This window comes from Argentina silus (assembly GCF_951799395.1).
Source record: "Argentina silus genome assembly, chromosome: 10".
Taxonomy (NCBI): domain Eukaryota; kingdom Metazoa; phylum Chordata; class Actinopteri; order Argentiniformes; family Argentinidae; genus Argentina; species Argentina silus.
In genome coordinates, this window is record NC_139664.1 from 5,963,712 (window position 1) to 5,979,252 (window position 15,541).

The following is a 15,541-nucleotide window of genomic DNA, read 5'->3' on the forward strand; positions in this document are numbered from 1 at the left end:
AGGGGTTCTTCTATACCATCAGTTAACACTGCTCTCATGGAGGTGAATATGGCCTTTGTACTGGACAGCCGAGATGTAAGAAATACAGCGCCTTCGAAAAGTATTCAGACCCCTTCACTTTTTCCACATTTTGTTGTGTTATAGACTCAATTTAAAATGGATTAAATTAAAAGAAGTTGCCATCAATCCACACACAATACCCCAGAATGACAAAGCAAAAACGGGTTTTGATTTATTCCGTTTTGTTCCTCTCCATTTGCTTAGTTTGTAATGACAACCTGAACCACACAGTGTGTAATTGATTCCTTTGCAAATCAAAGACCCTATAAAAACAAAGATATTAATTCCAAAATTACATAAACTATTATCCTTGCATTAAGATGGACTCAATTCAACTTACTGAGTGATTTGTTGATGACATTTTTGTATTTTAGCTAATTTTAAGAGTGTCATAGAAAACTGCCTGAATACTTATGTACATAAGGTATTTCTGTATTTCAATTTTAATAAATTTACTGAAATTTCTAAAAACCTGTTTTCACTTTGTCATTCTGGGGTATTGTGTGTGGATTGATGGCAAATTCTTTTCATTTAATCCATTTTAAATTGAGTCTGTAACACAACAAAATGTGGAAAAAGTGAAGGGGTCTGAATACTTCTGAAGGCACTGTATAGCACCCTTATCTTTTCCAAAGATAAACATAGGATTTGCTGTGTGCAGAGACCCTCTTGAGCCAAATGTGTGACTGTGGGGAATTGTTAGGTGTGAAAGCGGAGCTTACAATGAAATATTGAGGACCAAAGACCTAGAAGTCATCTGTATTATGTTCAGCTTCTTTTTGCCCTTAAAGCCTACGGCAAATGTGTTGGAGTAGACTGAGGCAGTATATATAAAACACATGACACATAAAATAAAATAAAAAAGGCAAAAGTACTCTACATCTTAATGTCTTGAAGTGACACTACTGCTGACCAATGGTCAAATTCAACTCTCTCTTCCTATATTCTCATCCAGAGTCAAATTCAACAGCACACATGTGTACAATTTCTGTTTATTATGAAGAGCACTTGCATTTCTATTGGCAGTATTTCCCACCATAGTCCATTTGTTCCCCTCAAGGTCACTGTTATCAGCCTGAATCTGGCAAAAAGCTTACAGAGAGAGAGATAAAGTGCTGTGTTTGAAGCCCGCCTTCCCTAACCCTTTCACCACCTATCCATTGACTCTCACCGTATGACTCCCTCCTCTAAATGCCACTTAAGCTATTACTACTTTTCAGTCGAGCACAGCGTTGACCCGCAGGGGCTGAGGACAGGGAGAGGGCGATGGGAGGGACGCTTTAAAAATGCCAGCCGAGCACTGTCCTCGGTGTCAATGCAAAGCCTGTTTTATTGCTTTTGATGGTTTAATTTTAACATGAACTTCAATGGCATTTTTCCCTGAGGCCATCAATTCTTCTTTTTTTCCACAGGGATGAGCACTCTATAGCACTTCTGCATACCTGTTGTTATACAGCGTGTTTTACTATGTAGCAATGGTTGCTATATGTCGATAGAGGAGGGAGGCATTAGAGGTAATAGCAGTTGTGTCGACAGTTCCACTCACATGTTCCATCAGCTCCTTGATCATGCCGTTCCACTGGCCCTTGTCGTCCTGCGATCCGTATTTCCCATCAGGCACCAGGCGGATCTCATAGGAGAAGCCCAGGATGTTGGCCAGCTCCTTGAGCAGGTCGATGCAGAAGCCCTCGAAGCGGTCGTTGCCGACCAGCGCCTTGTCAGACTTCTTAAGCATGACATATGGCTCCTCCTGCGCAGACACAAAACATCAAATGGGAACCAGCGGTGAGGTCAGCCTTTTCAATTTAGTCTCGGCACACGCACCTAATTGAGGCAAAGTGATCTGGGCTGATAAGTCGCTGTTGCATTTAACAGGGAGCGACAGGGGACTCAAGTCCAATGTATGGCTACACAGTGTGTTTAAATATGTACGAGTGCTGAGGTATTTTTCCTATTAAGAGAATTGTCCACAGGAAAATCAAACTGATATTAGTGCACACTGTGCAATCTGCGAAATGTGCTGTACAGCGAGCAATGAGAAAAGTGCTTGCTACAGATGGTGAAGGTACGCACACCAAAATGCTGTATTGGTTTTGACATGCAATGGCTACCCACTCCTACAGCCCTCCGACATCCCTCCTCACTGGGTAGCAAGTGCACAGGTCGTTGCTGTTTATGACCAGGGAGCTGACAGCCTTTACGGCCTTGTAATATTCTCCCTTGCCGCTCATAATTTGGGTCGTATAAAAGCTTGATTAGGAACAGAATGCTGCAATGAAACGGAACATGCCTGCAATGTTGTCTTGAAGGCTGTCGCCGGTTTTACAAGGGAGAGCCACCTTGATGCCTGCACTGAGAGTGGCTAAGAGGCTCAAAGAACAGATAGCTCAGTGTGTTCTTATATGTAGTATCTGTCACTGTGTGCCTGCCAGTTAGACACACATTCCCTGCTGTGCATTTGAAAAGATTGGTGTCCCACTTGTTTTAACAATGTATTGCTTCCAATAGCCAGACATACAATTCATAACCTCAGTTCATAAGCAGAGTAATTGATTCTCTCGTCAAGGTGACCTCTGCTTTGTATTCCAGACGCCCACGTCTCATGTGACACAAAGCTGCCAGACAGTTAAAGAGGAGAAAATAGCCAGTCATAACACTATTTCCCACACTCTCAGAAATATATGTTTCACAGGGAGTGTGTGAGGGGGGCGGGGTGGGGGGGAGGGGGTGGGGGATGGGGGATGAGCTATGCCTATTGTGGCCAAGAAGGAAAAGATTGATATATAAGAATGCTGTGGCAAAATATGGAAATCAATTACACTGTTTATTCCAATCTTGTGTTGTTGATGGTAAATGCCTTGGAGGGACGGATGTCTTGGAAGAACAAACACACATTCCTAACACCCCTATTTAGCACATCATAGTCTGACACAACATCACAGGTGTCCTTACTTGGACCAAAAAACACCATCTTAGCGGAGAATATAAACATTTTTAATTGCTTTCCAAGCTAACATGTAGCCAAGTGGCCATTACAATTAGGACGTCCTTTTAAATAAAATATAAGCAATGAATTCTTGATGACAACGGATTCAGACAGAAAGTGAGAGTTTCAGTGGCAAACTTTGTTCGAGTTGTCCAATTAACTAGATCAAAGAGTTTGCTTGTTGTGAAAAAAAAAAACCCATTACCATCTGTTTCTAGCCTTCCAAATACTTGAAATTCCCCAAGGTTTGGGCTCAAATCAAAGTGTTTAAACCAGTTTCTCACTCTCAGTCGCAGCATGGGTATACACAAGAGAAAGGGGAATGGAGGACTGTGCAGAAACAGTTATAAGCAATGAAGTGCAAACAATTAATGCAAGGGGGAAAAACACATTAAATATCTTAATCTCTTCTCGGAACGCGAAACGTTATCACCATAAAACTGTCAGACGTCGTATTCATGCATCGCCGGGATCAGTTTGATGCGATGTCATTAAGCCCAGAGAAAACACAGACACTGATATTAGAGCAGAAGTCGTCTTCTCCAGCGACGCCAACGTCTGCCAGGCTTGATCATCTTGAACCGTTCATTTATTCAGGATAAGTCAATAAGCATGTGTTCCTAAATCAATGAGCATGCCAAAAAATGACTCCAAATGCAGGTGGACTATTCAATGTGTACCACACCAAAGGGCGTGTTGACATGAAACCATAGTACTCCCATTTATTTTTGGTCGCTGTTCAAAATTATGCAACACCACCACCTGTTTTCATCGTTTTAGTTCTTTTCTTTTTGATAGACCTTGTTACTCCCCATAGTTGGCACCAGAAAGGGCACAGATTATATCCCTAGACCTCACTTGGTCATAATTACAGCCTTGTGGTTCGATCCAGACATAATGACAGTGTTTAGCATTGTTGATAACCTCTGTGTCTGTCCAGAATGGGCCTATGGGAGACGTCCATTGTCAGCCTCATGATCATTGATAGCTCCAAAAAGACCCTTGTTCAACCTTCCTACGACAGGCTTAAATATAGACAATAGAGTATCTGACAGTTAATGTGGAGCTGCTGAAAGGAGGGAACACTTGTTTATTTCCTACCTTATAATTACTGGTTAATTGGCATTTTCTCTTATAGTATATTTTATCTTAATAAATAGCTGCTGCTATTCTCTGGGCTCTCTTCACATCAGACATGTGAGGTTAATGTGACATAATGATCCAAACCTGGGTTCATATTGGCAAGGGTGAATTCCATCGGGGGTTGAGCTCATCTACTGTGGATTGAATTTGACATTATATCTCTGGTTCTTAAGTCTAAATCCTGCTAGGAGAGAACACTTAAGGCCAAACATGCTTTTTCAACCCAAGTTTCAATCTCCAGTACTGAGATCCAAGGGTTTTTGCAAACTTTAGATGAAAATTCTATCATAAGGCGAAATGTTACCCCAAACCCTGGCAGGCTAAATATTCATCACGCAATGCAGAGAGTCTATGACATCTGCAATGTGAATCAAATATAATTAACTTCAATTTGAACTTGAAATAATCCAACGAACATGATACATAAACTCTCATATAATAATGTAAGGATGGATCATTTAACATGGGCATTTTTCAAGAATCTTTCAAGACTAACTATTCGACCGGGAAATATGATGCCTTCCGCAACAAGGAACAGCAACATAACAAAAAAAGACTTGAGGGTCAGAAGCTAAATGTCAGCTTGACTTTTCTCATGATTTCATCCTCTCAATTGATTGAAATCAAGGTTAACAGAAGAGAGAAATCGGGCGGGGTGTCATTAACACAACAGGGTGATCTGGATGACCTACCAGAATGGTGGTGATGATGAGGGAGCGGTTGGCCAGCGAGTCTGTGATGTTCATCCCTTTCCGTTTGGGCAGCTCGGTGATGTTGAGACCTCCGGACGCACTCCACTTCCCCACCTGCGGAAGACGAAAAGCATGACGCTAAGTGTTCCATTCCCGACAGTGTCTTGTGACCCCCCGGACTCCCCCCCGGACTCCCCCCCGGACTCCCCCCGGACTCCCCCCCGGACTCCCCCCCCAGACCCTCTTTCCTGCATTAGCGCCCACTGGGACACATCACCAGCAGCATTAGCTGATTGGCTGATTCACCTTTATGACACAAGGTTTGGAAGTTGATGCAAAGAGGAAGTGGTTAGATGTGAGCCCTCTAACTGAATTGACACTGAAGGAAGGACAATTTTAAGAAGCTCTTTTGATGCAGAGTATGAAATAATTATGGATATGTTTCACTTGAATGTTGTCAGATTTTATTTAATTTTGCATTTTGTTTAACTGTTATTGGTTTCCAAAAGAGCAAGATTTGACTTCATAAAGACAATTCAATAAACAGATTTCAGTGTTTAAAAAGTGTGTAAAACATTGTGTTATGTTTGGTAACTTTCCTTCATCAAAAGATGTTCCAAACATGTGAATGTGTCATCTGTCATACCCTCCATTGTCCTTGTTCTAAAAATATAGATACCTTATGAATATCATACATCATGAATTGTTGAAATCAAGAGCACAGCCTCTCTTCCCCTCCTACACTCAAACAACATTCTTTCCACTTGCAACACAGCTTCTGCTCTGATAGCAGACAATAGGTAATTGGAGCATTTTTGTGAATGCAGAAAAATGAAGGGTTGCATTGTCAGTGTGTGTGTGTGTGTGTGTGTGTGTGTGTGTGTGTGTGTGTGTGTGTGTGTGTGTGTGTGTGCGCACGCATGCACATGGATATACAGAACAATATAGTTTCATGAAAAATGTCTTCCATTTGGAATCTTTTCCTTTCTCCTTTCTAAAATGCATCGAGAAATCAAAGCTTTAAAAATAGCAAACTAGATAAACATGATTGCATGATTATCATATAGCTATTTTAAGTCTGGTATATTTGCAGTTCTGTGCCCTTAGGAATATAGAAAAACAAAATGGCTACGACTAATTTCGAGAGGAAGTGCAGCATGGGGTTGTCTGCAATGAAATGAAAGGCTGGATTATAATGCGAAAGTTGTGCTCTGAGTAATCTCACTAAGATAAACCCAGAGATATGAAGAATGAAGGGAGTTGTACACGAGAGGTGCCTTCAGGCCAAAAGCCCTCCATATTGTGGAGACACCCTGGAACATATCATTACCACAAATAGTCCTGTGGCTGTCGGTAACGATCTACTTTGGCAAGTTGAGCTCTCTTCAAAACTCTTCTCCCGTCTTGCCATTTGACATTCACAGAGGCTGGCTATTGAAGTGGGTCCATATAAATGCACACAAACACACAGCAGCCGCAGCAAGGAACACCACCTACTAACGTCCTCCTGACCGGCCCTGTGAGGACCATGCAGTATGCTCACATTTGAAAAGTATATTAGTTACGGCTTGTGTGACACAGCCAAAGAGAGACTCTAGGAGGGAGCTGCTTTAAAAATATCCATAAATGTCTTGCACTTTGCAAGCCTGCCCATTTTTTTTATTGTGCCCAATTAACTAAATTAATTGATTAAACATGATTAGTCAAAGAACTAATTCAAAAGTTATTTACTTGTGCAACAACAGGGACAGCTTTTTCTATTTTTTCCCCTTCTCTTTTGAATAACGCCAGCATCAAGTGAATTTGCCACCCTGAAACCCCTGCCTTATTCCAGTATGAGCTTAAACTTGGGCGAATATTCAATTAGGCGGGATTAGGCTAAAAGTCCCTATCTTTACCAGCTCAAACTGTTAAAGCCGATTCCACTGATATACAGAGAATACATCCAACAATCCATTGAAAACTGCTGAACATTGAACGTGAAAGTGGGGCTTGAGAGGGACACAATAGGTTGATACTGTAGATGATGTATCCATAATGTCTAACAAACCCATACTAGACAAAGCTGTTAGTGGACTGGGCGCTCGCCCTTTCAACATACTGTAATGCAGGAAGTTCTGCATTACCAACTTTTGAAGTTTTTTTTTTTTTGTATGTGTGTGGATAACACATATTTATACACCTCATTACCACCACACAGCATTTTGGGCATCACCTCGAATTACCATTAAGAGAAACTGCAATTAACACCCTAATGCGTGCACTGTAATCCAATTTGCTTTATGATCCACTAACTTATGCTTATGTTTAAACAGCCCATTGGCTTCCTTGTTAGTAGGTAAATGATACTGTCAAATGTGGATTGTGCATTTTTTATTCTACATAAAGGGACACAATATGACATTTATTTCAGAATGTCCCTCAGATCTGTTTACAAGAGGCACATACAGTATGTATACAGTATATTAAATTAACATTATATTACAGGGGTAGTTTTATATAATAATAATAATATTAATATTAATATTAATATTATTAATAATAATAATAATAATAACAATAACATGTACATTATCAAATGTTATAAGTAGAGACATTTTTAGCAGGTACAATAATCCCTAAAGATTATTCACTTTAAATAAAGATGTGTTGATCTTGCAGTTCTGAACCAAAGGTTGTTTTATCTGAAAAGCATGCTTATTGAATTTGTGCTCATATCCATGGAATCCATTGTTCTGAGCATAAATCTACTATTGAGTTACCTTCTCCAGGCCTTCTTCTTTTAGGCTGATGATGTCCAGGTCAAAGTCAGTGCGTAAACCACTGGTCCGGTTAAACGACAATCGCCCAGTCAGGCCCTCCCAGTGAGACTGCAAGAGAATAGTATTTAAACATGAATATACACAATACGACACACACACACACACACACACACACACACACACACACACACACACACACACACACACACACACACACACACACACACACACACACACACCTCACATACACAGTCCTAGACACACAAACAAAAACACACACAGTGCACACACTGGCTGCATTTCCTTTTTAATTACATTTTACATCCCAACGCCTCCGACACATTTTCCCTCCAGACCACAGTGTTAATTAAGGACCATCTCCTTCGCCTGATTCCCCATGAGGACACACACACACACACACACACACACACAGACACACACACACACACACACACACATTACTGCCCCCCATTACGATCTAATGATCCTCCCCCCCCCACCACCACCACCACCTCCCTCCTACCAGAGCCCTCCTCCAGCTCACAGAGAGGTGTCTGTTACTCCTGGTACAGATGGAACCACCCCTACCCTCCCTGATACTCCAGGGCACCCTCCCTCGTGCTACTGCCTGCGATATTTGGTACACTAGGCCTTCATGGCACCATGTTGTACAGCCCCAATCAGACATTTCTGAGTCACCATCAGATGCTCTCTTGTGAGATGAAATAAGAGCTGATTATGCGATTTGAGGTTTCAAACAGTTTTACTGTGAACAGACTGTGCAGAAGGGCGCACCAGTATCCCTTTTCAGAAACATGGGACACAATGACTCACTGTGAGCTTGCCATCTGTAAATAGGTTATGAATACAGAGAATACTGAATACAGAAAGATGACAACAACAGTGCTTTGACAAGTCTATTAAAACTTGGTTGCCGGAGAAGAGCTGTATTCGGATAACATTGCTGGATGGAATGTACACTCACCAAACACTTTATTAGGAACACGATACTAATACTGGGTAGGGCCTCCCTTTGCTCTCAAAACAGCCTCAATTCTTGGAAACATTCCTTTGAGATTCTGGTCCATGATGACATGATTGCATCACGCAATACCTGCAGATTTTTCAGGTGCACTTTCAAGTTATCTCCCATTCTAACACATCCCAAAGGTGTTCTATTGGATTTAGATCCGGTGACTGGGAAGGCCACTGAAGAACACTGAACTCATTGTCATGTTCATGAAACCAGTTTGAGACAACTTTTGCTTTGTGACATGGTGCATTATCATGCTGGAAGTAGCCATTAGAAGATGGGTAAATTGTGGCCATGAAGGGATGCACATGGTCAGCAACAATACTCAAATAGGCTGTGGCATTCAAGCGATGATTGATTGGTATTAACAGGCCCAAAGTGTGCCAAGAAAACACTCCCCACACCATTACACCACCTCCACCATGAGAAGGTGTACAGGTGTTCCTAATAAAGTGCGAAATTCAGTGTGAGACATTGGTGTGACAGCACAGCAGCTGAAATGTGAAAGCTAATTGATGTTGTTAAAGATAATTAAAATGCAGTGCTGATATTGGGGGAAAAAATGTTGTGTTTTCCCGGATCTCATTTAATTTTTCTGGGAAATGTCAAAAATGTTCCCAGGACAATCCCAGGATTCCGGTGACCCATGTTAATCCCTACTCTGTATCAAACACCAACATCCGACCACAATAGTTTGGTTTTCATCACCTCTTTGATGAAGCTCATAAAGCGGCCACCAAATCTCCAGGGTTTGTGGCGGTGGCACTGCAGTGAGTTGACAGTCATCTGTGGGGCGTGCTGGTAGGAGACGGACACAATGTGGACCGCATCATAGGTCAGAGCTGCATCTGTCTGGAATAAAGGGAGGACATTATTTCAGCTGATGACTGTGTGGACATGGTGGAGACCTCTAACATCATAGACATTCATAGACACATACAGTACATGTGTATATGTGGTAGACCACTCCCTTGGAACTCCATGCAACAGAAAGCTGTTTAGGTGAACAAAGAAAGTCAGAGCAATGTTCTTTTCATGACAGTGAGCCCCAAGAATTAGCTCAATAATTTATGCTGCTCCCACCTGCACTCGATGCCTTTTGTAAATACGGATATGCAGCTTTCTAGTCAAGTAAAAATAAATGAATGGCAGCCTACCTTGATGCTCGTGTCACCTAGATTCTATCTCACAGTGTCCCGGGAGCAATTAATAGTGCGTACTACATAAGATGCAATGCACTCTCTACATAAAAACACTACTTTTCTAGACTACAATAATGAGACCTAGGAGAGAGTTGTGTGGGAGTATTTGAACCACAGTTAAACTCATTAAGAGATAAACAAATAAAGAGAGACTACAACAATGAAACATATTGAATATTTATTATCCTCCATTAGCTCTGCTGATATTAAGGTGGAGCATAAAGAGATGCTTTATTGGAATATCTGGGATTGGATTTGTGATTATTGGACTTTAAACTAGCAATGGGATTTGAGTATTATGAGCTCTCCTGAATACACAAGTCGAAATCTAAGTGCTTATCTATATTATGATTATAATAGCTCCTAATGGTATAGTTATTATAATGATCATGAATCATCATTATTTTAAAAAGTAGTACTCAGTATTACCATAAATATCAACATGCTTACTATTCATATAAATAACCCACAGGCCTGGAAACCACAAAGAATCCCAATCTGCCCAATTTACAAGTTCCATAATAATATCAAATTTAAATGATACAAAAATAAAACATACCGTCATGATCCCCTCTAGCAGCCCAGAGTCTGGTTTGTGTGGTAACTGCCTCTCATTGGACCACTTCTCCACGATGGACGCCACCTGAGGGTTGTCCACATTGAGGATGCGGAAGCCGGTCATGTTGACGCCACAGTATCGGTAGGGCTCCAGGTCGATGGCCATCAGGTCCTTCAGAGAGGGGGAGATAAAAAAGGGGAGGGGATCTTATTTAGCCGACTGGGATAGGTCCTCATTGTTGCTGTAAGAGAATCCTCTGGTTGCTTTGTCCTCACATAAAAAGAGGGGAATAGAGAGGGTGGTAAAAGGGAGATGCATTAAGACCAAATAAAAGAGTGAGGGGGATCGTTTGAGGCTTTGAGCTGTCTGGGCATAGGGGGATAAGGTTGGGTGTTTCAGGCTGTGTAGCGCAGTCAATGAATCCTAACACAAGCCCCTGGTGTTAGTCTCTCCCTGTGTTGTCATCCCTTCACTATCCACATATATGTTTGTTGGTATTGGTATGGTTCTGAGGTACATTGCAACTACAGTCTAACTCACATCTTAAAACGAGATAGCTTGCCCTAAAATAGCATTCGGTAGAAACTACGTAATTCAATCTGATGGCCTGCGTTGCGTCTCTGTTTCAGTGACAGATGATGACACAACTTTGTGTGGCCTACCGCTGCTCATCTTGAATGTTCCCAGAGTAAATGAGCCAGACAACGTTCACAGCCAAAAAAGCCGGAAACCGCTTAATTCACTAGAGCTAATTAATAATGTAGCAGCTCCAGTCCCTCCGCAACCTTATAAGCAAACACAGATTTCATCTGAGTGACTGTCATTGCTCGGGCAGCCTTTTCTGGCTAAAGTATGAAGTCACATGTCGACACATATTGTGTTGGAATGGGCCGTGGGGTCTCTAAAAGACATTTGGAGGAACATAATAGATATTTCATTAGCACCCTGTGGGGTTGATGCTGGGGGAATGGGAGCGTGTAAGACACACGCTGGAGAACGTTTGCCTCCAGATACTAAAATGTTTATTTCTTTTCTCTCCACAACCATGGACTGCAGGCTTTACACAGCACTCTATTTTCATGACGGACTAAGTCCCTGCCGCACTAACTACCATTTGCACAAATTTGGAGACAATTCAATCAAGGTTACATGTACTCCAGCTTTTCAGTAAAGCAAATAAGAGGCCTTGCATAGGTTTAACAAAATAACAACTGTGAGGGCTGCATTAATCCCTCAGATCACTTTTTCATTGACGGTACCGTACTGGACTGGGAAAACTCTGAAAAGCCGTTTGCGAAAGAAAATTAGCTTAACAGTGGGCCTAACCTTCCATTGCATTATACAGCAGCAATATTGAGACTCCCTCAGAATGCACCATATCACTGAGTGGATGTAAGGAACTCCCTGATATCCCTTAAAAATAATGTGAAATACCTCCTTATGGGGCAGTTTCACAGACACAGCTAAACCTAATGCTCGACTAATAAACATACTCAATGGAGAATCTATTAGTCCTGGACGAGGATGAATCTGTGTCCGGGAAACCGCCCCAGCATCCCTTATATTTCCCCTCAAAGGGAATGATATACATGTAGAGGAAGGTGGTACAGTATCACATAACAAAATTCTCACCACAGGTTATTGGCGATCACCTTGTAGGGTGGAAAAACTGGCACCATGACAGACTTATTTCAGAGGACAAGGCTGCTATTACCCCTACCACTCTGCTGTTTCCTTTTCACGCTCTGATAAGTCGGCATTTCCCTCACCCCAGATGATAAAACAGGAACATTATCACTGAATATTATCAAGGGGAATTGTGTTGCCATATATGCCAAACGTGTATTCATCATTTCAGATCAAATCAGGCCGCCAGCTGTAATCTTCTTAATGGTGCGTCCATCAACATGAGACAGATCCAGCAGTCCTGTATGATCCCAGCAAGATACAGTGCATTCGGAAAGTATTCAGACCCCTTAGTTTTTTCCACATTTTGTCATGTTACAGCCTTATTCTAAAATGGATTAAATTCATTTTTTTCCTCATAATCTACAAACAATACCCCATAATGACGAAGCAAAAACAGGTTTTTAGAAATGTTTGCTAATTTATTAAAAAATAAAAAACTGAAATATCACATTTCCATAAGTATTCAGACCCTTTACCCAGTACTTTGTTGAAGCACCTTTGGCAGCGATTACTTGGGTATGACGCTACAAGCTTGGCACACCTGTATTTGGGGAGTTTCTCCCATTCTTCTCTGCACATCTTCTCAAGCTCTGTCAGGTTGGATGGGGAGCATCGGTGCACAGCTATTTTCAAGTCTCTCCAGAGATATTTGATCGTGTTCAAGTCCAGGCTCTGGCTTGGCCACTCAAGGACATTCAGAGACTTGTCCTGAAGCTACTCCTGCGTTGTCTTGGCTGTGTGCTTAGGGTCATTGCCCTGTTAGAAGGTGAACCTTCGCCCTAGTTTTTGGCAAACTCCAAGCGGGCTGTCATGTGCTTTTTAATGAGGAGTGGCTTCTGTCAGGCCACTCTACCAAAAAGGCCTGATTGGTGGAGTGCTGCAGAAATGGTTGTCCTTCTGGTAGGATCTCCCATCTCCACAAAGGAAATCTGGCACTCTGTCAGAGTGACCATTGCGTTCTTGGTCACCTCCTTGCCGATGGCCCTTCTCCCCCTATTGCTCAGTTTGGCTGGGCGGCCAGCTCTAGGAAGAGTCTTGGTGGTTCCAAACTTCTTCCATTCAAGAATGATGGATGCTACTGTGTTCTTGGGGACCTTCAATACTGCCAACATCTTTTTGCACCCTTCCCCAGATCTGTGCCTTGACACAATCCTGTCTCTGAGGTCTACGGACAATTCCTTCTACCTCATGGCCTGGTTTTTGCTCTGACATGCACTGTCAACTGTGTTACCTTATATAGATGAGTGGCATAGCAAAGGGTCTGAATACTTATGTAAATGTGATATTTTATTTTTTTATTTTTAATTTAATTAAATTAAATTAAATCAAACATTTCTAAAAACCTGTTTTCGCTTTGTCATTATGGGGTATTGTTTGTAGATTACGAGGAAAAAAATGAATTGAATCCATTTTAGAATAAGGCTGGAACATAACAAAATGTGGAAAAAGTGAAGGGGTCTGAATACTCCGAATGCACTGTATTCTACATTTTTGGAGGGGGAAGTGCTGCTGCAGCACCACTATACAGTACATCAAACTAAAGGCATTATCATTCTAAAAGTTAGTGCTAAACTATATTGTGTGTCTGTATTTTCTATCAAGAAATAGGCAACAATTAATAACGGAACCATCTGCTTTCATGGTGTCATGGTTGAGACACATCGGTACAATATAACAGTAAAGAGAGCTGTGGGATTTACCATTAAATCTTTGGCTGTGGTAAACCAATAGTGACGCGTGGCAGAACAATGCCATTGCCACGCTGCCGGGCATGAAAGATGACACACGTCACGCATGGCCCTGTATGTCATATTGCATTATCACAACAGACTGGCCAAGTCTGTCATGCCAGGGTCGGTGTGTGTGTGTGTGTGTGTGTGTGTGTGTGTGAGAGAGAGAGAGAGAGTGTGAGACAGAGAGAGAGAGCTATCCAATAGGAACACACACAACACCATCACCATGGGGACAGTATACCCAATTCCACCTCTCCTTTTCTCACCAGACAGTAAGATTAAATCTGGCCTACCTACTGTAGCCCTGTACTCTGCTGGGAACAGGAGACAGACGTGACAAAGACCTCAACAGCACACCTGAGGGGTCTCCCCTGCTCCCTGTGATCTGGCTAATGTTATGTTGTTGAGATAACCTCTGCAATATGCACTTTCATTATAGCAACCAATGACACTCAGGGTTGCACTAAAATGGTGAATTATGACAAGCTAGATCACAAGGCTTATACTGTACAGTGAAATCATAATAGAAATGAAGGTGCCATTGAATTATTTCAAAATGGTTTGGAATTGTTAGTGTTTTTCATCAACATAATATACAGTGATCACTCTGGACTCCTATGACTCCCAGTCAAGGCAAAAGTCATATGCCTGAGCGTTTCTGCCTCTCTGAAACTCATATGTGACATTCACTATTGACTCCCAATCTGTTGCCTTTGTACTGCCTCTTGAAAGACGTCTGCTGACTTTAACAGGGAGGGAAGTGTTTACAGCGGAATACTGAAGGCTCGATTATGCCGGCAGTTTGTCAAACAAAATTGATATTGTGGACCGGATCCAAACCCCATCTGCAATTAACCGCCATTCATCAAAAGCTCAAAATGGCAGGACGAGGAGAACAAACGAGAGTCGATTTGCATTAACACGCGTTGTACATTACCAGAGTAGTGAAGATGTAGTGGTAGTACTCTGTCATCATTCCCATGGTCTGGGCCTGGGAGGGAGAGAGGGGGGTGAGACGGGGGTAGGAAAGTGGGATGGAGAGACAAGACAATGAAAAAGGTCACTGGGGTAATTTGCAATCAATATTGTAGTCAAAACAAACAATCCCAGGCAAATACAAAATCACGTGAACGGCCTGCAGGAGCCAAAAGAACAAAAAAAGCCACGTCTTAATGAGCATATTGACCATCCCTGCTTGTTAGTTTTCCCAAGTCTATGGTGTTGATATTGCAATTACGGCAACACGTGCTGTAAAATCCACAATACTAAAGTAAAAACAAATGATGATTCCACATCGCTAGATTCTACATCTATGCCATGCATTTAAACGGTTTGAAATAGCTTGTGTCGCGTGATTTTCTCCTCGGGGATAAGGGGCCTTCAATCAAAAGAGAGGTAATCTTGTCCTCCTTTCCCAACGCCCCCCCCCATCACCAGCACTTGTTTCACTCAATCTACATTCAAATGCTCGATTTCCCCATGGCGGCAGCATTTCCTGTTTAATTGTACCATCTGTTGTGAAGAATACCCAAGGTTATGTAAATAAGTTGCAGTACTTTTGGAAGGCAAAGTCGCTTCTCCATATAACAACCACAAACCAAATAGATGACCCTATTTTCTAAGAGATGACACTCGTAAAGTAGATATAGGACCACTGCTGTTGCTGATTAGAATAATTAAAC

At 41.9% G+C, this 15,541-nt stretch overlaps 1 protein-coding gene across 2 annotated transcripts in view; it reads right to left on the reverse strand.

Moving 5' to 3' along the window:
• The window catches only part of grik3 (glutamate ionotropic receptor kainate type subunit 3), a gene marked incomplete at both ends in the record, with an annotated part of 76,423 nt that overhangs the window by 17,035 nt on the left and 43,847 nt on the right, over positions 1-15,541 (reverse strand). For both annotated transcript variants that reach the window (XM_083679717.1, XM_083679718.1), the window contains 6 exons: positions 1,607-1,810; positions 4,882-4,995; positions 7,644-7,751; positions 9,385-9,528; positions 10,438-10,608; positions 14,797-14,850. In XM_083679717.1, the coding sequence (XP_083535843.1) occupies positions 1,607-1,810; positions 4,882-4,995; positions 7,644-7,751; positions 9,385-9,528; positions 10,438-10,608; positions 14,797-14,850 (795 nt within the window). The remainder of the gene's footprint in view (positions 1-1,606; positions 1,811-4,881; positions 4,996-7,643; positions 7,752-9,384; positions 9,529-10,437; positions 10,609-14,796; positions 14,851-15,541) is intronic.